Raw genomic sequence first — 23,756 nt, 5'->3', positions numbered from 1 at the left:
TGACACCCCTGTTGTAACGGAATGATCCAGCCAGACCTGAACCCAGCAGGCCAACAGACAGTCACTGTCCCTTCCACAGAATCCCTAGCCATTGAGGCATGAAAGTCCAGGGCTGAAAATGAGTCCCACTCCAACCCTGGTTCCTCATCTGTAGACGATAGATAATTTCTCATGAGAACATGAATGAACTGGGAGAAGGTGAAACACAAAATAAATGAGGCACACAGCTTTAAAAAACACTGTTTTATTGTTGTCATAATGTGTCGAATCTTTTACAGAACACAGAACGTTTTGCTTTTTCACATTTTCCTACAAGTTCAACTTTTTTTTTTTTTTTTTTTCTCCTGTTTCCATTGTCACTATTTACACTTTGAAAGGTTTTCAGAGAGATTTATTGAAATAAACCAGTCGTGTGGTGCAGAGGACGAGGCTAGTGTTGAAATGTGTGCCTGCTTGGTGAGTATCTTCAATGGTTCTATGTGTGTGTTCAGAGATTGTGGAAGTTTGCAGTTTGGGGAAGTTGTAGATTTAATTTAACAAAACCAAAAAAAAAGTTGCGTTCTGGACAGAAAGTCTTTTATCTGGCTCTTGATTTTTGTTCCTTTTTCTATAATTGTCCTTTTCTCCATTCCAAACAGTGATAACAGTGTTGACTTTCTTCAGACCTTTAACCAAACTTGCACACATCCCTCAAACTTACAGCTCCTTCACTTCACTCTCACACTCCTCTCACTCTTTTCAAACTACTGTAAAGATGCTACAATATATTGCCGTAGCATTAAAGGTACTAGGCTTTTGTCGAATCAACCACAAAAGCATGGTTGTGAGTGGAATTTGGTCAAATTTGTTGAGCTCTCAATTCACGTTCTTACAAAACAGTGTTAAAGTGGCAACACTGTTAGAGCATTTAAAAGAGTGGTTCCTTGTCAATGCAAGGGAAATTAGTTTCTGTAATTAATAGTAATTCTGAAATTCAGACCAGTTCTTCAGAAGATGTGCTCACACATCAGGCAGTGCCGTTGGTGTATTGGGAAAGCTTATTCTCCAAGTCGCAGATTCTCTTCTCCTGAGACAAAACTGTGGCCTTCAGATTCTGAATCTCCTCCAACAACCTCTCAAGCAGCTGAGGCTGAATGAGAAGAAAGTGGAGAAAAGGGGAAAAGGGAAACAGGAGGAGAAAGGAAAAAAGATAGACAGGGAGGGGAAATCAAGTACAAAGAGAAAAGGGGGAAAATAGGTCAAGGAAAGTGTGCAACTAGGAGAAAATAAACCAAACAAAGACGGGAGCTTTGGGGGGGAAAGTTGTGGGCAGGTACAAGTAGAAGAGAGATAAACAGAAAAGGGTTAAGAAGACATAGATCGATAGATGTCTTGAGGTGTAAATGTACAGTGAGTTTATAGGTTGCAAAACTAAAGATAAACATAAAAATGCAAGATGCAGCAGCAGTAAATCACAACCAATCTCTGTGAGCTCACAATGTGGAGATGTTTGAGTAGGTCTATGTTAAACAACACGTTAGGCAGGTAACAGCTTCTGTTTATTCCTTTATAGATGCCTGTAGCAGTAAACACAGTGGATGTGTCTCCTCGTAGGTCGGCATCTTATATGAACAAAGTCCTGCATTGGATTTATGTTACCAGGACTTTCCTGCTTTAAATTACAGATATGCATGATTAGTCAACTCACAATTAAATTTACTTTCATCGGAGATATTATTGAGTTAACCTAATTATCGATATTTTGTTAACCTACAATGTCAGAAACCTCCTGCTGCGTTAAAGTCCGCATGTTGTGAACCAGCACGGTGGAAAGTGGGTCAGATGACACCTCACAAAACCAGCAGTTTGGCAGTATTTAGATCTGAGAGGATGAATCTAATGTTGCATCAGAATAAACTAACCTGTAACCGCTCAGCTGGACTTTCAGCAAAGTCATTCTGACCTGAAAGGTAGTTTGCATGTTATTTGGTAAATTTTATTTAGTGAGTTGTTGTCATGTTTTGTCTGATAAATTTTGGTCGCATTTTAAATATGATCTGGTTATTAAAGTACTACAGTGGTGGAAAAAAGTTTTCGGATCCCTCCTTTTTGTCCTTTAAAATGTGTGGCTTCATTGGACAGACACAAACAAATACAAATTATATTTTTTATGTTTATTGTTTGCAACAAAAATTAGCAAAACTAAATTATATCAAATGACCCAATACTCAAAATGTCTTATTTTTATGCAAACAATCAATTTTAAGTTTTTATTAGCTTTTTTTAAGGATTTGTTTAGTATTATGGCTGTGATTGTACTAAAAGATCCTGCACTTGAAGAGTGGACCTAAGAGTGACTTTTAATGCAATATTTCACAAACGTATGGGGTGTCTGAACCCCCCCCCACTGTATATGTGATTAATGGTTTTAAATATATGTAGTGTGGAATTTTTTGGGATTTGCATTCTCTCGCCATGTGCTTTACATTCCTCTGATCTATATAAATAGTTGCTGTGTTGGCTCAGTGCAGTTATAACAAACTGCCAGTTTAGGCAAACACTCTACAGATACTAGAGACAGAAGAGATGATCTGACACTGATGCATTTATTGTTTTATTCATCCTATAAAACTGATCTCTGACAGTGTCCAGTTGCTGGTTGTGAATGCAGCTGCTCTTCCTGTTATGATGACAAAGTTGTGCCTGAATATCTTCTTGTTGTTCAGACTTCAGCTGCTGCTATGGTTCAATCTATGGTGCTATTATATGTCCAGCTGTTACTATTTGAGCTTGGAGTGCTTTAATGACGGATGTGCTTGTTTGTTTAAGTGGGAGCTCAAGACTACAACACCTTTGATATAATGTTTAGCTAGCAAAACTGTCTCTGTACACAAACTACAGCTGCATGGAGTCAGTCATAAGAAGCACTGCAGGCTACAGGGACATTGCAGAAGTTGTGGATGCTGCTAAACTTTGTCCTGAACTGCTTGGTCATGTTGTCAAGCCTGCTGTGGTGACTTTAGGTGATGTGAGCATTGTGAGGCCTCAACCTGGAGCCCACTGCCAACCCGCCACTATGGACTCAGATTTTGAAACCTGGCCTGATTGTTTCCTGGATTGAAAACTTATCCTGGCACTGGCAGAATGTTGGGCCTACTCACGGCCATCCTCAACCTCAAGTTGAGCTCCACAAGACGTACACATCACCATTATTTAACTCACAATAGGGCAGCAAACTGCAAAACCTAAGCAAGAACTAGCTAGTCAAGATAATCTAACCTTTCACTTGTCGACTTGCGAAGAACACGAGGAGACACATCAACAAGATTCAAACAGAACTATTGTTCCTGAACAGTGATTTATCTTCAGGATGTGCACTACGTTAGTAGAGATGAAGAACTTACCGGAAGGCTGTTGGTTTCCAAAGTGGACATGCTGCGTCTGGTGGTGGGTCTGGAGTCCAGCACGTTCTTCTTCGCCACTTTGAGTTCTCGGCTCTTCGGCGGCACGTAGCCGTCCCTCATGGACACCAGGATGGGATCTTCGTCGCGACCGTCCAGCCACTCTTCAGCCTCCATGGCAGGTTCAGGCCCTGCTGTGTCTGGGTAGAGGTCGTCCTGGAAGAGGTCCGACTGTGCAGGAGAGTCAGGGAAAATAACAGAGACGTTTGATTGTGTTTTTGAAATGAGATAAGGAGAGTTACTCAAAATCTGGTCTGAATCTAATCTGGCTTTTTTCTGCTTCTCTGTGAGCAGGGAGGTAAAATGTAATTAACAAAACAATTAATTTCAAAGGAAAAGAAGTAACACTGAAGGAGCTGAAGTCATGTCCAGCGGTGGAAGAACAATTCAGATCTTTTGCAATAAATACAAATAAATAAAAGCAGAAATACTACACAAAAAAATGCTCATTTACAAGTTAAAGTTTCACATTGAACTGAATTATTATTTAAGTAAAAGCAAAGGTGCATCACTACCAAAACGTACTTTCAACATTAAATGTAAAGTACTTATGAAGAATGCTCCCTTACAGTGTTACATTATTAAATAAATGGATGATTATTGTTGACATTAACATTACTTTAATGCTGCAGTGGTCAAAGCCTGCTTTGTCTATAAGAATGCATCATATTTTTTTAAGGAAATCATATGTTTTACGTGAAAAATCTAAGTCTGAAAAGTTACTAGTGATTGTAGTTTTGTAGCTAAAAATGTGGAGTTAAATGTGCAATATTTTTGTCTGGAAATCAGTGGAAATGTAGTACAAAGCTATAGGTAATTGATGTAAAAGACCTCAGAATTAGACTTAAGTAGAGTATTTTTATAAATGTACTTAGTCGTTTCCCACTTCTGTCAAAGTCAGGAGCCTAGCAGAGCGTCTGGATCTGTGGGACTTACTTTTCTGGGCACCGTCATTGTGATGGGCTCACACTTCTTGTCAAGCAGCTTGTATAACCTGAGAGGATGAGTGAAGAGACAAGGAAAGGCAGAGAGACAAGAGGACAAACATCAGCAGTGCTTTTGTTACACACCAGAGTATCAGGTTATACTTTCTGTCTGTGAGCGTCCAGCGTTCAAAGCAAACGCATCACCCCGAAAACTGCAGGTGTCGTCTGAATAACCAAAGCTACTGGCAATATTTCCTAAAGACTGTATCAGATAAAACTGGCATGTGTAGGTTATGATGTATTATTTCATGAGCTGTTATTTTAGCCATATAGGCAATGCCTGGTGAACTTTTTTTTCCCCAAAGACCACTCATCAGATCCAGAAACTGTAAACACAGAAAGAATGATTAGATGTTCGATTTTCTAACAGTATGTGGACTAATAAACTGTGATACGCCCTTCTGTTGGAGATATCAGCCAAAACTAGCCTCAAAATCATGACATTTTCTTAGAAATTAATTTTGCATTTAAAAATTTGCCAAAAATAAACAGTTTTCTCTAACCAGATTTGATTTTGAAAAGCAAAACGACTGTGCTTATTGGTGCAACCATGAAGCCAACAGTGACTCCGCTACGATCAACAATCACATAACGAATACTTAGAGACGTTTTGGCTGAACTGGCCTGAACTGCAGACTGTGTTTAAACAGAGCAGATAGGTGACAACTATGGGGACAAACTCGGATTATAAGTAGTAAAATACGCAGTCGCCATTTCTTTCCAGTACTTGTAAAACCTTGGGGAAAATGGTAAACATGTTGATTCCACTTTTATTTTTACTTCATTTTTTGTAGAATAAATGATGAAATACGTTAAACTTTTGCCTTTTGTTTTTTTATGATGTATAGTAATATGACTTTGTTCTGCTGCACAAACACATATCTAAGTCACGGTTGTGCTGTTTCCATGTAGGTGCACGACTTTACGTTGCATTGAAAAAATTAGCCCACAGTGAGTAAAAAAAAAAAATGTGACAGGAGAAAAAGAAATGCCGAGGTTAGAGTTCAGAGGGCAGGGGTAATTCCTCACATTGAGCTTTGCTTATATTTATATTTGAGGCGCTCGTCATTAATGTAACATACACTGACAGAAATTAGAAATCTAAAATTCCTAATTGATGGACTTTCCCAACACCAGTCTTTGGTGAATTCCTGCACATCAGTCAGTCAAATGATGGATAATTCATCAAATATGGACATTTCTGACATAAAGGCAGTAGTTAGAGTACTGGACAAGAAAAAAAGCTGTTGCACCAGAATTTAAAGCCCCCATTTCAGTAGCCATTTATGCCCAAATATCCCATGAAGGTGCAGTAATGATTAGAAATATGAGGCATTTAATGGTGAATAGAGACTTCAAATATGCATTCCTGAGCTAAACAGGCAGTAAATGAACCAAATCCTCAGCAACTGACACTAAATTAATTACACATTTATCGGTGTCATTAAATTTTACTCTGGGGGGTGATATACTGACAAATCCATGTAAAGCTGCACTCTTCTGTGATTTATTGTCTGATCGGTATCTTACCGAGCGATCTCACATTTGCTGACGTCCACACCTCTCTTGGGCATGAAGCCCATCCCTCTCTGGGGCTCCTTACTGCTGAAGGTGCTGAGGTAGTGAACATACGGCGGCTCCTCTGTGATCTCAAAGTAACGGATACTGCTGTCCCCCTACACACACAAAAAAAACCCAAACATCTTAAACAGTAATTTTCAATATTAAGCCTGGAAACACATTTGCAATCAGTAAACCAACATTTTAAAACATGGTTCAAATCAGAAAACCAGCGTCTCTGTACCTTTCCACAGAGGTAGACCAAGTTTGTGTCTGCGTCGTAATACGGTAACAACACTCCATTACTTGTGTCCAACTCCAAAAGTGCAATAGGCTCCTCAAAATTTGTCTGTGGAGAACAACAATGATGAATTTAAGCCCAACAATTTCCAAAATGTGCATTCATTTCTACGCCTTCTGGTGAGTGAAATTGAACAGCTTGTTACCGGGTCCCAGAGGCCGAGCTCTCGCTGACTCATCCTGGTGAATCCTGTGGTGAAGATGTTTCCGTCTCTGGTGAAGATGGCTCTCATTGGCCGGATTCCTTCATGTGGAGCCAAGCGTTCCTGTTGGTCAACAAAGAGACAAACATCATCACAGATATTATTATAAGGTCCTCTGGTTACTGGGGAAATGAGCAGTTGCTTGATGAGGTTTTATGTCTCACTGTGATTCAAGACTTGGCATCTTCACTTAACAGCAGCCTAGATTTCAGTCGATTAGCTGCTTGCAGGTGGCATTCTGTCTGTTGGAGTTTCACCTGCTTTTCTGCTGGCCCTGACATGCTCATCAGCAAGACGTCTTTGTCAACAAAGACAAAAGTGGACATGGAGTGTAGGATTTTTCAAGACAAATGGACCACTCCCTATTCGTTCACTGAGGTGAACGACAAACCTGTGTGCTCGGTGTGTATGCAAGCAAGAAATTTAATCTTCGGCGCCACTATGAGACTCGGCATGGTGAAAAGTACAACACCTTGCAAAGACAACTGAGAAGACAGAACATAAATGAATTGTTGGCGGGTTTGAGGAAACGGCAATCTGTTTTCACCCAGAGCCATGAGGTCAGCGATGCTGCAGTCAAAGCCAGCTACCTATCTGTTAGCAAAACATTTGCCAACATCTGCTTTTTGTGTCTGGACACCTTCAGCATACAGTTCTTCACAAACTCTCCCTCGGTAAATGGCCTGGTTTGGCTCTCTTCTGCCACAATAAAGCTTGCTTTCACAGCAACTTCACTTTGTGTTTTCGCTGTGGTGAAAAACGTCTGCTGAGATGTCAGATTCTTCTTAACTCTTCTACTTTCTGTAGCTTCTGGTCTGCATGCAGGTTTTTTAGCTTGTCCTGATGTTTTGTCTCAAAGTGCCATCTTAGATTAAATTCCTTAATTACAGCCACATTAGCTCCACAAATAAGACATACGGCTTTACCGGCAATGTCAACATACATATACTCAGCCTCCCATCGCTTTGAAAGGCTCTGTGTTCAGAATCAACTTTTCTTTTCGCCATTGTTAAGGCCTAGCTTTGACGTTACAATAGGGTTGCAGACAATAACAGACGCTTGACTGTTGCCAACCTATCATTTGGCAAGGCAGTTGTTGCACTGCATTATGGGATCTGTAGTTTGTGTGTTGTCAGCACTTCATATTGTCGGTCCATTAATAACAATAATAATAAATCAATGTAAAATAATCTAGCGGGCCGGATATAATTGTATTACGGGCCGGATATGGCCCACAGGCCTGGAGTTTGACACGTGCCTTAAGGGAAAGTCTTGAGGATAAATTGAGACCATACTTTCAAAAAATCTCGGTGTTTGCTGGAAATGAACACATTCTACCTTCTTTTTATCCCATTTGTGGAGGCTAAAAGAGCTGTTAGCTGTTCCACTCTGTTCCCAGTATTTAGAATAGAATATTCTTTATTGTCATTTTACAATACAATGTCTAACGAGATTGCAGAAGAAGATTGTGCTAAGCTAAAATAATGATAAAATACTTCTGCAATTTTCTCCTGTGTCCTCATAATAGTTAAAGCAATGGGTCACTTTTGAACAATTTTTTAAAACTTTCAATATTTCAGTTCCCCCACAATAAAGGACTATAATACCTACTTGTCCACAATTGCAGATTCTGAATTAATCACACGATGAGAAATAACTGTAAACAATTCAGGCTTTAATCTTAAACAGTTCATGACATATTGTCATTTAAACCTCAAAAGCCAAAGGAAATTAAAGTTATATATGTTTAAAATGGGTCTATGGCAATTATATAAAAAAATTATCTCTGAAAGCTTTTATTATGTTAATCTAAAATTGCACAGATACCATTTTAAATATACATAGTTTATGCTATAAAAAAATCAGGTAAGTCAGAAATGGTAGAGCAGAAGGTCCCTGATGATATGAAATGGAATAACCTAAATGAATGAAGGGTGGTGACAATAATAAAAAATCTAATCTATGATAGTAAATGTTCATATATGTTGCTAACATATATTGAAAATGAATTATTGTTGCTTCTGGCCTTGGGTTTCGACTGGGGGAAGTTTAAGAGTCCCTACTGTAGTGATTGATGAGTGTTTCCTCCTCACTCACCGCCACCACCTCCCTCTTGCGGGGGTCGCAGACACGCAGACGTCGGTCCTTACAGGTGGTGCAGAACAAGCTGCCGTTTCGGTTCCAGCTGATGCTGTAGATGAGGTCTGGGTGGTCATCCATGGAGAGGAGGGGTTCTCCCGTCCCCACGTTCCAGATTATTATCAGGTTGTCACTGCCTGCAGGACGATGAGGAAAAAAATTAAACTCTTGTTGATGTCTGTTGGTAAGGTTTAAGTAAAATGACATTAGTGCACGTGTTTTTGTCTGAGGGTGTGCATTTACCCGCAGTGAGGAGTATGTTGCGTGCGGTGGGATGCCAGGTGACGATGCCGACACGCTTGGAGTGACCCTCCAGGACCACAACCGGGTCGGACAGGGGACGGGTCAGTGCATGATCTGGGATCTGCCACACCTGGAGAAGGATGCAAACAACATAGGAGGTTTGATCATCAACATAGCGAGAAATGCAATGAGTGGTACAAAAATCAGTGAATATGAGCTGAAACGCCATGCAGGATCAATTCCATCCCTTCAGTCGCAATTCTACTGCAGCTTTATTTTTTATTTGTAAACTCCAATTAAATTGTACAGGTCATGAACAGGCAAATAAGCAAGAGTTGTAAATGATCACGCACATAGAGTTTTAATTGATTTTTTGTTTGCGTCACAGATTTAGGCATAGAAAACAAACAAACATAGACATCAATTTAAAATAGCAGTGCTATACAAACAATCAATAAAAGGTCTGATAAACGAGAACACTGCACTGTCAAATCTTGTTCAAATCTACATCTCCCAGAGTTCAGTAAACACAGAGTTAGCTGTGAGATAAATGAGACAGCTTCCAGAAAAATCCCACTGTTTAAGTTTAATATTCTGATATTATAAGAGTCTATACGTTTAATTGGACAGGTTGAACTAATTAAATAACTCAATATAGCTTGTCGGTTGAACATATTTTTTATTGGAAGTTGTGATAACTCAAAAACATTGATTCAAACAGTTTTCTTGTTGAGTCTAAACATAATTTTTTCATTCATTTAAAATCATGCATTTCAAATCTCTATTTTATGTTTAATTTAAAACCAAACTGACTTGTCAGGAGCTTTACACAGTTTGTCGTTCTTTTATGAACTTCAAATGTGTCGCTAAAGCACAAAACAAAACTGACCCAGGAAAACACATTTTTGCATTAACGTCTAAGCATTTCAGCTGCACTGTGGCGGGTGACGACTGATGCACATATGCTCAAGAAGACACACACAAACTGCTCACAGACACACACATGTCTGGTTCTGCTATTCCCATGGGGACATACCATTGACTCCCATTCATATCTAATCCCTAACCCCTACCCTAACCTTAACCTTAACCCAGACCAAAACAATGTCTAACCGTAAAGAAACTTTTTTGCACTTTTACTTTATTCAGTAACAACAACATGGCCAAGAAAACACTGTTTCCCCCCGTGGGGACCTCATTTTTGGTCCCCACGGTGACACGAGTCCCCACCAAGATAGCAGAAACAGGTATACACACACACACACACACACACACACACACACACACACACACACACACACACACACACACACACACACACACACACACACACACACACACACACACACACACACACACACACACAAACTGCTCGTAGACACACACCTCTCTCTCTCTCTCTCCCCCTCTCCAGACGACACAATGATCATTTTATCTGAAGTTAACACACTGACATCACAGTTTTGGACTTTCTGTAGCTCCACCGCAGCAACGCAGCCAAGACAGCTGCAACTGTCTGCCTGTGTGTGGACATAAACAAAGCCTACACACACACACACATTCATAAGGGCAAACACACATCAGTCAAACAGCATCTCAGCAGCTGCTGCCACAAGAGAAGCAGTGATTCATTCATTAGATCACACAAAGATTCCTGCAATGTCACTATGAGCAAGTGGGCAAGTCTGTCATCAGCGACAACTGATGCACACATGCTGAGGATTGTTGTCGTTATGTAAAAACAAAAAAATGTTATAGCTGAGACATGCTGACATATGTGACCAATGTACATTTATGGACACTATACACACACACACACACACACACACACACACACACACACACACACACACACACACACACACACACACAAAACAGGAAATCTCAGGATATCAACTTGAGTTACTGATGGAATTTTTCATTTATTTACTGTGTAATTTTAAACATTTAAGCACCAAAAAAGAATTATCAACTACCAGATCATTTAATAATGAAAGTAAGCAATAGCTGCAGCTTTAATCTGGATCGCTACCATTTTATCCTCTGAGTGGTCACAGTTCTTCATTCGTGTCAGTGGAGCAGCTCGTCACTCATTTTTCATCTTTGGGGAGCCTGTGCTCTTTAGTTTATCACAGTTGTGGCCATTTTCTAGTGAGGATTTCTCAAATAATGAGATTTTCTGTTAAAAGACAGATTCACAGTTTTCCAAGTGTGTCTTTAAACAGTAGTATGACTTTCTTTGTCATTATTCCTCCACTACAGCCCGGCTATGAAACACTGTCCAGGGGAGCTAAAAGTGGGACATTTTTGGAAGTTATTCTTATATTGTGTAGTATTACTTCAGAAGAAGCCTCATATTATATTCAGATAAACTTTAGAAAAGGGACGATGGAGTTTGTCTTCCATCACTACATTAAAACTACATTAAGAAGAGATCTCTCAATAGTTGAGGCCACATAAACAAAAAAATACAGGCGCATTTTTTTTCAAAATCAACTGCATTACCATGTGTAGCCTTATTTGTTTCAGCTTGACAAATAATAGTATTTTCAGTGTAAACATGAAGTTGCAGCTCTACAGTTGAGGCCTCACAGTGACCTCTGCTGTCAGAAAACAGTCATGAGCTTCAGACATCTGCACTGCATCAGATTTAAAACCTTCTTTTGTCCTCTTAAGTTCAAAATGAAGCAATGACACTTTACAAAACTGCAACGACAGTCATCCAGCTATTGTGTTCATATAATAAAATAATATATTATTCGCCATCAAATTTAAACCAAAACATAATTTTCAGACAGCATTTGTACTTTAAATGCTGTCTAAGTTAAAATTCAGAGGATCAGTTTGTAAACTGATTGTGAGATTATCTTAACTTGCTGTGCGGTGACTGACAGCAAAACATAGCAGGTCAATATATAATTGAGTTACTTTTGAAGTCCATGGGATATACCTTACATACATTTTTATTAAAAGTAAAAAAAAAATAGTGTTTTAGTGTTCATTAATGATCATGTCTTTATAAATTCCATAACTGTCTACAATGGAAACAACCACTTATTAATAAAAAGTGACTGGGTATCACTAAAATATCAACTAAATAACCGTCCGAATATAATAACAATCACCTTCTAATTAGCTAAACAATAATAAAATGAGCTTATTCAAAAATTGTTTAGATTGTGTTCTTTTTATTAAGTTGAGATAAATGTGACAGATATATTTTTTCAATATATCATATTTTATATGGAAAATAACAAATTGCATAAGTGTCCGAGAAATCACTTTTAACTAAGTTATCCATTACAAATCACCTCTCAAGGAAGTGTGTTAATTCCAGATCACATGACCTGCTCCACATGATGTCATTTCCTCCTGAAGAAAAGACGGGCAAGACTCCAAGGCTTTCTGAGTTATTTAATATAAAGTAGCGTGTGAGTCAAGTGTAGATGTATGGCTTGACAAAAGGTTAACTACAATATCTTTAGAAGTAACTTTCAGTTTCAGTTTTGCTCAATTGCATGTATAATATTCAGAAGAATCTTTCTCTAAAAATCCCATGTGGTGTTTGGTTATAGGCGGTCATGTTGATTTTACGCCTGAAAACAACAAAAATGTCAACTATGATACCTGTCAACTATGTTACAAAAAGTCCTGGAATTATACCCTAGCAGCAGACAGATGGAGATTTTTTAAGCTATTCCCCACAGAGTTAGTTTAGATATCCTGCATGCTTAACTTCCACAGATGTCTTATGGTTGTGACCAAAGGACACTAAGGACTTGTCCATGCCTATATGGGAGTCTTTTACAGCATAGGGTTAATTTTTGGCCTGCCATCCACACACAAACAGTTTTAGATCACTGAAAACTGAGTTTTTGGGAAACATTTTCAGCATGAAGATATTCAGAGACTCAGTTTTAACTCAAGTGGTTGCCTTGTGATATCAGAGTGATGCTCTGTTGCCTCCTTTGTTAACATGACGTCAGTTTGTGTGATGGTAGACGTGACCAAAATACTTCTAGTGGTAACCTCACACTAAGAGGTTTTTTTTACATGTTTACGCATAATTCATATTGAGGAATAATCTGTTCACACACATGATCCCCCCTGTTCTTGCCATACTTGTTTTCAATCAGAACCAGGTTTTTGATTGGCTGATATGACTGTAGCATTTGGGTTATATCGCCACCTGTTGGTTTGGTACGCTCCTGACAGGACTTCAATTGTGCTTTTGGGTTTTCATGTGGACATATTTTCCTTTTCTGAGAATGAGAGAGGTAACCAGTTTGGTGAAAAAGGCCTAAATTTGCATCAAAATGCTCGCTGTAAGCAAAGTAACAAAGAATCTGGTGAAAATTTGCTCACTATTACTGCTCATGTCTTCACACAAGCCTATAAAGGTAAATGGAAGCAAGCAAGTCAGAGCGAGTGAGTTCCAATCATGAAATTGGCTGAAGATAGACAATAAAATCTGACGAGCAGACCGATAAAGAGACGGAGACGATGCAGAGCAGGTGGGTGGACGGTCAGACAGGTAAACACACTTTCTCAGATTTTTTTTCACTTAACAGGCAGGAAGATATGACAAACTCAAGCTGTGACGAACTCTATGACTGTTTTCTGAGTCACCGAACAACAAACTCCTCCACATCGCATTTGCAACTTCTCTCTCCCACTCAGGATTATTTTCTTTCTACACACACACACACACACACACACACACACACACACACACACACACACACACACACACACACACACACACACACACACACACACACACACACACACACACACACACACACACACACGGTGATTACCATTGCAGTGCAGTCCTCTGAGCAGCTGGCCAGGATGTTGTCGTCATGAGGGCACCAGTCGATGTCGAGGACGGGTCCAGAGTGTCCGATCACCAGAGGATAGTTTTTATCCACACGGCCCGACTGCAACGCAAATGACTGAGTTAGGACTGTGCCTGTATGAAAACATATCATGAACCTTCATCCACTTCTGATGACTAGCAGTAAGCACTAATTTGAGGATTTGCAGGTGAAAAACAGCAATAAATGTAAGTAAAAAGTATAAAACCAGCATTAAAATGGCCTTTTAGTGTGAACTACTCCAGATTATTTAGACTAAAAGTTCATTCTTGGCCTCGAACATTGTAGTTGACAGTATAAAGGCCAGTTAGTAGGTGTTCCCCAGCTTTAAATCATCTTCCTCAGCAGGAATTTTCCCTCTTTTTATGAGAATCTACTGTAGATGTTCACAGTCTTTCAGTTTACAGAAAATAAGTTTAAAGACTTCACATACACATTGATCTTGTAGCAATATTTACATGTATTTATTTTGTCACCTGCTGTTTCTGAAATCAAGAATTAACTTTTTACACTATTCTATACTATTAGATACTTAGCTGATATTATTTTCCATCAAAATAATTTGTGCTGGAAACGTAAAATTCATGGTGGCACCTTTATAAATGAAAGGAGGGCCTGCCGTCTAGTTCTGTTTTTCTGAAGAGAAATAATAAAAACCAGCAGAGAAGTGGTTACGTATAACTGTGCCTGAACCAATTCCACTGTGACTTAAAATATATGTTAAGATTTCCAAATCAGCATATGTTCAAACCCTGACAAGCCAAGTTAGACTTGAATTTTATCTATTTTATTTTATTTTTTAAAATTAATTTAAGTTTTAAATTGCCCCCAGCAGACAAATAAAGTTTTTTGAATTGAATTGAAAACAAGGAGTGGGCATAGTTAATGACATGGAGCATGTCATATGAGTTTATGAAAGCACCTTCTACAGTTTCATTTAGCAGACGCTTTCATCCAAAACGACGTGAATCCGACAGTAGATACAACACAAGCAAGGATCTAGTCAGGAGAAAAAAAATGGATAAATGCCATAAAACAAGTTCAAGTGTGATAATAGGAACATGATGCTACAGGCAGTGCGGCTGTAATAGGGATTGATTGATTGATTGATTGATTGATTGATTGACTGATTGATTGATTGACTGATTGACTGATTGACTGATTGACTGATTGACTGATTGATTGACTGATTGATTGATTGATTGATTGATTGATTGACTGATTGACTGACTGATTGATTGATTGATTGATTGACTGATTGATTGATTGATTGATTGATTGATTGATTGACTGATTGACTGATCGACTGATCGATTGATTGATTGATTGATTGATTGATTGATTGACTGATTGATTGATTGATTGATTGATTGCAGTCCGTCAAGTGCAAATGTGTTCAGTGAAGAGCTGGTTTTTAGTCGTTTCTATAAGACTGAGAGGGATTCTGCAGATGGAACAGAGTTTGGTAACTCGTTCCATCACAACTTGTACAATCATAAAGAACCATATTTGCTTGTCTGGAATCATTTTTTGTCTTTCATTAAGTGGAAATAATTCCTCTTTAGGGTTAGACATTATACACTTGGAGAAATGTATTTGTTTTGGGTGCATGTCTCTTGTTTCATGGGATATCTTCACATCATGAATATTTGTTTCTCAGTGAGTTGACATAAAAGTAAAAGAAGTGGGGTAATTTGTTTTTTGCTCACTTTTGTTTCTGGGTTTTATCTGAGAAATGGATAACAGGATTCAAAGGAAATCCTATGAAGTAAAAATACATTTCTTTGTGTTGTGTGGCTTTTTCAAATGTCAAGGCATAAAATAAAAGATTTATTTCTGCCATTCCTGAAATTCTTCCACCACTAGTTAGCATTCAAGCTTTCCAAGCAAATAAGGATTTGACTTAGGTGCTGACTTCTAATTAATCAATAGTTGTCCAACACAAACTGTGATCGACAGCTCTGGCTGTAATTCACAGTTACGCACTTCCTAAAGGGACTGAAAACAGAAGCAGCTCATTGGTTTTTAGAAACCTAACAGTTTGAAAAACCAGCGTTCACACAGTCATGGTGAAAGTAGCCACATTTGCAAATGAGCTGAGAAACTGAAAGACGCACTGTGAGGACACGTGAGACTTTGATTAATTTGCTAAGAAAAAAAAGAGGCACAATATAGGACCTTTAAGGACTGATGCTGTGCTAACGGGGTTTTGAATCATGACGCTGTGGATGCTGCACAGATGATGCAGCAGTTTTATTTAGTCTGCCTGTGAAATTCATGCTTATGTTCTTGTTCATTTCTACTCATGTTTCTTTACAAAAATTCAATAAAAACTTCAAGAACTAAACTTTAAATCTCTGCTTTAAAATAATGTGGACAAGAAGACCTAAAGGTGCTCAGCAAAAAAGGAAATATCCATTAGAACAGAGCATCTAGTAGGATAAAAACTGAAAAATTGAGTTTTTAGGTGCGATCATCGCTTAAACTACATGCTGAAATAGAGTCACTGAAAAGCAGATGAAAGAACCAAGGCTGGATTAACTTTTAAGCAAAAGAAGTGTTCCCCTTTCTGTCTTGAAGATCAGCGCACACAGGACACTGTACATGAGAATATTTAGAACTATGTAGGACAATGTAAACTAAATCGGGGCTCTGTAACCAGAACTTGAGACAATGTGATGTCAGAAGGCTTATATACTTACAATAAATAGCTAACAGGTGTGTTCACCTTCTTAGTTTACATGTTAACATGCAAAAACTGTGCAAATTAACACTAAACTCCACATTTTGGCCTATTTCTAATGTTGCTGCACTCAGAATCTTCAACGTGCAACCAAAATGTTTTTGTCGCATAAAAGCAGAAGTTTTGACCAAAAAAGCTCCATGTTCCTTGTTCCTATGGTTTCTATCATGTGAACATGTGTATCAGCTTTTGAGATATCACTCCCTACACACACACCCACTGTGGTATATTTATAGCTGAGTGACGAGGCGTTGAAAGGGGAGTTTTTCTTGTGGCCTGTTGGGGACCCAGAAGGGGGAGAAGGAGGATGGAGAGCGCATTGGTGCGTATTAATAGCACGTCCGTTCACCATGACTTCAGTATATATTCACGTCCATTTCTCGCCTCCAAAAACTGTGCATTACTCTGCGTCCTCCTGCTCTTTCTCACTAATTACCACCTCTGCAAGTTGATGCCTCTCAGCAGTGACGACCTTGTTAGGGTAAAACCTGGTCACAACCAAAGTCCTTGTGTGGCCTGAAGTTATTAAAAAGCATCAAGTACCAAAACTTAAGACGATTTCTCAAAGATGAGAGTATTTCTCTAGCTAAAGGCAATGAACTTCTCTGTCCTCATGAAGCTGGACTGTGATCTGCAGTTGTTTTAGCAGCTCGGCTCAAATGAAACCTGCTGAGTGGAGGCATCTCACAGGGCAGGTCAACTAAATTTCTGCAGACTTGGCTGATCACAGCGATGTCAGCAGTTATTTGGTGAAGTCCACCTTCAGCTCTGCTCTGCAGCAAACCGCAAAAACCGTGAAACGTAAATTGCTTTTTGAACATGTAAAGACAAAAGATTTCACTGTAATACTGTTAAATGTGGGTTTTAAGATCAATGTTTATATCATCCTGAATTAAAAAGTATTGTAGCTTATAGAATAAATAAAACGTGATATACACTATCAGTAATTTATTTTCATGACTAACTGGAGGAATACATTTTAACATCATAATTAATGCACAAGTACAGTGTGTTTCTGGTGTCTGTTGTTATTTTTAAGGCGATGCTGCTTTATCACGAGGCTTCACGAACTTTAACACCACAAGGAAACATCGCAGTTTTAAACTAAAGATTCAGATCTGATATTTAGTACTTTTCTAATTATCTGCATCATCATTATTACTATTATTCTTTACAGATTCCTGATAAAATAAATTAACAGAATCCACTACTTTGGCTCTGATACATGTGTAGTCTTTAGCAATATCCACCCACAGCACCATCTGATCTGTTACAGGCAACAAATAATATCCAATCAACCCTGTAGGATAAATGTTGAAAAGATCTCCTTTTATGTAATATGTGTAAAACAGAAAAACATTCGGAATTTGCGTTATTCTCAATCTTGATTCCAAGATCACCATTTTTACTTGGTTACAAATCTGTCTTAGTCATAATGGTGGATATTTTACAAGCTTTTCTTGCTTTTCCTGCATTCCTGCTTCTTTAATTGCTGCATGGCGTCCTTCCAAAAGCCTTGACCACTATGTCCTCTTCTATTACACTAAAAAACTGTTATTTCTTAAAGCGAGAAGTGCTTCTATCATCAATAAAACTGTACGTGTTATTCGAATCATCCCGTGTGAATGTATGATTTGCGTTCATCTTGGCTCAACCTCACGGAATATGAATTACAGATCTGTCTTTTTTTTTCAAATATGTGGGGTCAGAGGAATATTAGACATCAGTACTGAGCTCCAAACACTTTATCATTCATTCATAGTCAACCCTGCTATCATAGCTGAAGGTTACAGGACATTAACTTACTGAGATGAGGCTCCAAACAGGACAAATACTTAAAACAGCGAATTCATGTGTGCCTAAGGTCTGTCTTCTGTGTTTTTAATGTTAACTTATTCTTCCTCCTCACTGTTACTTTTTAATTAGCTGGATGTCCCCTGGTAAAAATCTCATTTGGGAATTTTAACAGAACAATAAACAGAGATCTGAAGCTGACACAAGCACAACGATTGAAATATTACATGAACAGTGAATCACAAAAGGCTGTAAACTAATTTTGCTGTTGTTCCTCTTTAGCTGTAAAGTTCTCCTCTTCCTTTCTGTTCCTCCCGCCTCTTGTCATACAAAAATTTCTGCCTGCAACCTCTACTGGTACTTAGAGAGCTGCTGTTCTCTCTCAACAAACCAACAAATATGCTTAAAAAACACATTATAAAAACTAATAGCCACTCACAGTTTACTCACAACAAGCACAAATTTCTGTCAAACAGAAAGGGACAGCTCACAGACTTTGTGAACAACAAGATAAAAATAGAGCTGAGTAGAAACGATGTGATCATTGTCTGCAGGATTCATCTTATTGACATTCATTCTGCTGCATGAAAAGTTTATGAATTCTTAAATTCTGTGATGTTTGAGACACCTTTCATTCCTATTGTGACTTGTATATAACAAGCACAGAAACCTAAAAGCATGTTGCATTGTTACATGCAGATTTTGGGGTTAATTATCTTGTTTAATCTTCAGTGGCAGATTGATAAAGTTTCCCTTTTTGACCTCGCTTACCTTAGATAGAGGCAGGACCAGGAAGGCTCCTCCTCCGCTGGATTCGATGATGACCGCCAGGAACTTTGGGTTGACGGCGCAGAAGGAGCTGTCCCACGTCACCTTGGAAACACGAATGTCATCGTAACCCTGCTCGGCCTTGACCGCCTGGCCGAAGACGTGGCGAAACTTACTCTGCCGCACGATGCTGCGACTCATGGCTGAGGTGAGGAGAGGGAGAGGAGGGAGGTGAAGATGAAGAAGGAAGAGGTGGGAGAGGATGAGGGGACAGTGGTGGGAATGTTAGGAAAATAAGAGATGAAGAAGAGAATAAAAATGTTAGAAAAAGGTAAAAATGTGGTTTAACCAACACTAAACTTGCTCACAGAATCAAACGAACAGTGATGCTGCACATTTGATTTCATATCAATCATTAATGAAGGCTGTGCAGGTGATTTCTTTAGAAAGTTCTCAAAGAAAATCTCAGCAGCAGTTTAGTATAATCTCATCCCCAAGAAAGAAGTAATTCCATTCGTAACGGTGACGCAGTCTTCTCAGTGTGTCATTGTCTTTGTCATTGAGGCAGGTTGTTGAACCGTATTCATCACTAAATATGTTTTTATGAGCAGCTTTATGTTGTTTTCGCTGCCCTTTGTTTTCAAGGTTGCAGCTGACTCAGTAATTGCTTTGCCTTTTTATTTGGTTCAAGATTAGCTACATTAAGTGGATAAAACTTTTTGCACGTCATCGATGCTTTTTCTTTTCTTCATTCATTCCCTACACAAGCACTGATGAACTCAACCACACAGCAGGTGATTCATCCATGCTCTGCATCCATCAACACATTTCACTTTGATGATTTCTTTATGAATACTTGATGTCATGAAGGGAAACTTTTTGGCATCACAGCCAAGTTTTCGGGAGCTTTAAAAAAAACCTCTGCTTGACTCTGAATAACAAACTCTGTGATGGGTTTTAAGGCTGCTCGTTGCTGTCCCAGGCAGCAGGCCAAGCAGGCCGTAATCCTCCCAAAACACAGGGGATATTCTATAACGGTGCCGGCCATCAGGGGAGATATTAATAGTTGATTGTCCCACCAAACAGTATGTGACGGTCAAACATCAAAGACGAACACTAAGACGCAAAGAAAGGCTAAAAGGGGAGAGAAGAACTTGAGAGATACAATACAGCCAGCTGTTCAGTCACACCCATGTGATACAACCCCTTTGAGAATATGCAGATTAAAACTGCACTGGCTTACATAAGGCCACAACTAAAAACCCAAATCTAAAAGTAGGCCTGTCTCCGTCCCTGAAAACATCTGATGGATGCAGATCTTCTCCTTGTTTACAGGATGAAGCATCTTCAGAGTTAAAATAAAACCATACAAAGGGCAAACTGAAGCTTTAATAGATGCTGTCTGACTTTACTACTATTCCATTTAGCTCCAAAGTGAAAGACGGTGGGATACACGACTAAACCACAGTGATGAGAGGACTCAAGCTCTCGCTGCTTTCCTGGAAGCTCTCCATTACAAGAGATTTACATTCCAGAGACCACTTCAGGCGGCCAACCCTGGGGCATTCCAGGGCAAACACCATAACCAACATACCTGGATGCAGTTCTCATTGTTATTATGTCGAAAACTTTTTAATACCAACTATTTTTTCAGTATTTTTACACCTGGCTGTCAGGATTGTGAGCTAATATTGGAAAGAAACAGGAAAAAGTCCTGCTATGGCATCAAAACCAACCTGATCTTAATATTTTTGGTGATTAGAATACCTGTTGTGCGTGCCATTTAATGTGAACCAGCAGCTTGTGGAATTAAAATGAGGTAAAGGACAGGCAACAATGTAAAAAGAAATTTAAAAAAAATGCAGAAATAAGATATGAAATTTACAGTAGAATAAGTTGAACTTGAAAATCCTGCGCCATGCTCCTTTAACGGCGCCTCAGGTTAATGAGATAGCCCTGTTCTGTTGCGCATGGCACAGCTCTGGAGAGTCGAGACAGAGCGAAAGAATGACACTGCCACTTTCCTAATATAGACATGCCAAACTGCGCTGTCCCACCCGGGCCGGCCGCTCCTCCCACCCTGGTCCCAAATAGTCCCAGAATGAAACCAGCGCGCTCCTCGATCGCTAATGACCGGACCGTAAATTTCGAAGAGCCATTGCGCACAGCCTGTACAAATACACATAAACGCAGGAACATAGATAGGAGGTGTGAGGGAGGGTGGGAGGGGGAGGTAAGTAAGCGTGCTCCTTAAAGTAGCCCACAGCAGCTATGCTCGACTCAAGATCTGCTCAGACCGGAGCGCACAATCATAAGGTAGCAGCTTTTGACGCGCTCGGTCGTCTCCAGCGGCGCAGCGGAGAGTCTGACGCACCACTCAGGCCACTGCAGCACTGACACACATATTAGGAAAAGGACGGCTCACCTCAGGTTTTGGGGAGACCCCTCTTCCCTGGACTTCTCTAGGTTTTGTTGCTTCACAGCCCACTACTCCTCCTCCTTCCTTCTCCTCCTTCTGCTGCTGCTGCTTTTTGATTTAAATCCCCTGCGGTCCGGCGTCCCTGGACCCGGTGCCGGACTTTCACTGAGGAGACGCACTGGGAAACTGCGCGACGCTCTTCGGTAGGGAAAGAGAGGGGGGGGGGGGGGGGGGGGGGGGGAAGCAGGAGAGAGGAGGGTACGGGAGGGAGGGAGGGAGAGAGGGTGCCGTCTATTTTGGAACCGGCTCTGTCAGTGCAGGGAAACGTAACGCGCGCGGTTTGACGCGGAGGGGGAGCGCGTCCCCGGGGGTCACTGTCTGTCTCTACTGGTGGCCTCTGATAGATAAACTGTGACTCTGCCTCTCACTCAGGTGAAATGACCTTCCAGACTGCTTTGTTGAAAGGTGGGGCAAAGCAGCCTCTTGGTTCTCAGAGAGCAACAATCCTTCCTGCTTGAGCCATTTAGGTTTGACATGTCATCTCCAAATGTATAACAAAAAACAGCCTTTAAATAAATGATTTTCAAAGTAAAAATATTAAGCAAGTAAAGTCTAACAGTGTATTGCATATTTAAATAAATGTACAGACTTGATTAAATGAGTATACAAGTACAAATACCCAATAAAATGACCTAATTACAGTTAAGAGAATAGCTGTAATTAGTTATTTCCACTCTGACTGATTAGCAGCCATCACCTATTGTTGTTGGGTGACTTTATTTTGCCTCCACTGACACTCTGCATAAATGAAGATGATCTTTGACCTTTCAGAAGCACCAGCTGCAGGGAATCAGGTCGAAGGCTACACTGAAAACCTGCACTTATTTCACGAGTTAGTGGCGCGAGGAAATGTTACAAAATAAGTCTCGGTTATCACATAATGAACATACCTGAATATCCAAAGTTGCCGAGCCACACTCCAGGTTGTCCTCCTTTTGCTGTCAAGAAAGAGGTCAAGATTTTCACCGAAGTACAGAAAACAGGGAGCTTTATGAAGTCTCTCATGCATCACTTCATTATTAATCTACATTGTAGATTAATAATGAAGATTAACCTTTTGTTTTCAGCATAATTCCATATGTATTCTTTTATAGCTTGGATGTCTTTAGTATTAATCTACAATCTACAAAAAAATTAAATAAAAACCACTGAATGAAAAGGTGTGTCCAAAACCTTCCCCACCTGGTAGTGTTACTTGTGGAAGATATTAATTGCTTCAGTTGCTGCTTGCGACTTACTAGAGTCACTGTGGAGTCCAGGAGTGAACATTGTAGGTGGTGACAGCAAAATGTCTGACTAACAAGAACCCAGACGACCAAAATAGCAGAAATGACACTGTACAGGCTGGGCTGAACGGCTGCACTTAGTTTCTCTGCTCACTGTTTTTGTTTGAAATTAGTTAAGAAATCACACCTTACACTCTGCTGTCATGTTCACAGCAAGAACAAAGAACATCGTATGAAAAATGTTAGTGGATTTTGAAGGCACAAATTTAAGATGCAATTACTGCCTCAGTATATTAATTGTGAAAAATATACTGAAAAGGCCAGCTAATGGATCTTACTTCTAGTTTAGTTTTTTATATTCAATTTACCACAGAAATGAGTAAATTTCTACACAAAACTTCAGCTTAATTTGAATATATGCAGCAGATTCTGTTGATTTCCAAAAAAAGAACCTATGATAAATCATTGAAAGAATTAAACATTCACTATTTTATCTTTACAACAAATATACATGTTTCAATGATTCCATCACAGAGAATTAAGAGTTACAGGAGTCACTGAAAACTGGCATGAAATATACGGTTTTCACAAGTGTGTGTAAAATTTTTGACGTCTTATAAATGTGCAAACAGGCTTAACCTGCTGTTTGTTCACAATCGAGAGAACAGTTTTCAGTGAAACAACCGTTTATAAGCACTAGTAGTAGTTGACAATGTGTTCTAGAGACATTAAAAACCAACAGGGGGCATTATTTCTGGAAAGTTAATTTTTCGGCTCGGAATTTTTCCTCAAACTGTCTTTTTTGCTGCTCTTTTCAAGCTTTCAGCTTCCCCACAACCCAAGAAAGAGAAAATAGTCTGCTCATGTTGAGGTCACAGCATGGTGTGAAGCAAATTAAGCAAAAGGAGAAATAAGGGAGAGTCTACACATTCCCAAAGACTGTGCTCCAGACACCTTTATATGTATGTAGAATACTAAAACGATTATATTGCAAA

At 39.4% G+C, this 23,756-nt stretch overlaps 1 protein-coding gene across 2 annotated transcripts; it reads right to left on the bottom strand.

Moving 5' to 3' along the window:
- Positions 1-228: 228 nt before the first annotated feature.
- Positions 229-21,686, bottom strand: coro6 (coronin 6). Of its 2 annotated transcripts, none has more exons than XM_022208147.2 (11): positions 21,482-21,686; positions 19,060-19,259; positions 13,692-13,814; positions 8,872-9,001; positions 8,587-8,765; positions 6,433-6,552; positions 6,231-6,335; positions 5,957-6,102; positions 4,377-4,434; positions 3,384-3,611; positions 229-1,287 (listed from the first exon to the last, which is right to left on the bottom strand). In XM_022208147.2, exons 2-11 carry the CDS (start codon positions 19,255-19,257, stop codon positions 1,087-1,089), a joined length of 1,488 nt encoding a protein of 495 aa, XP_022063839.1. In that variant the 5' UTR covers positions 19,258-19,259; positions 21,482-21,686; the 3' UTR covers positions 229-1,086. The 2 variants fall into 2 exon arrangements, with proteins under 2 accessions (XP_022063839.1, XP_022063840.1); XM_022208148.2 differs by having other exon boundaries at positions 229-1,129.
- Between the last annotated feature and the right edge of the window lie 2,070 nt (positions 21,687-23,756).

Source organism: Acanthochromis polyacanthus, chromosome 17 (assembly GCF_021347895.1).
Source record: "Acanthochromis polyacanthus isolate Apoly-LR-REF ecotype Palm Island chromosome 17, KAUST_Apoly_ChrSc, whole genome shotgun sequence".
In the NCBI taxonomy this organism is placed as follows: domain Eukaryota; kingdom Metazoa; phylum Chordata; class Actinopteri; family Pomacentridae; genus Acanthochromis; species Acanthochromis polyacanthus.
The sequence above is the reverse complement of the archived record's forward strand: the minus strand, read 5'-3'. Positions and strand labels throughout refer to the sequence as shown.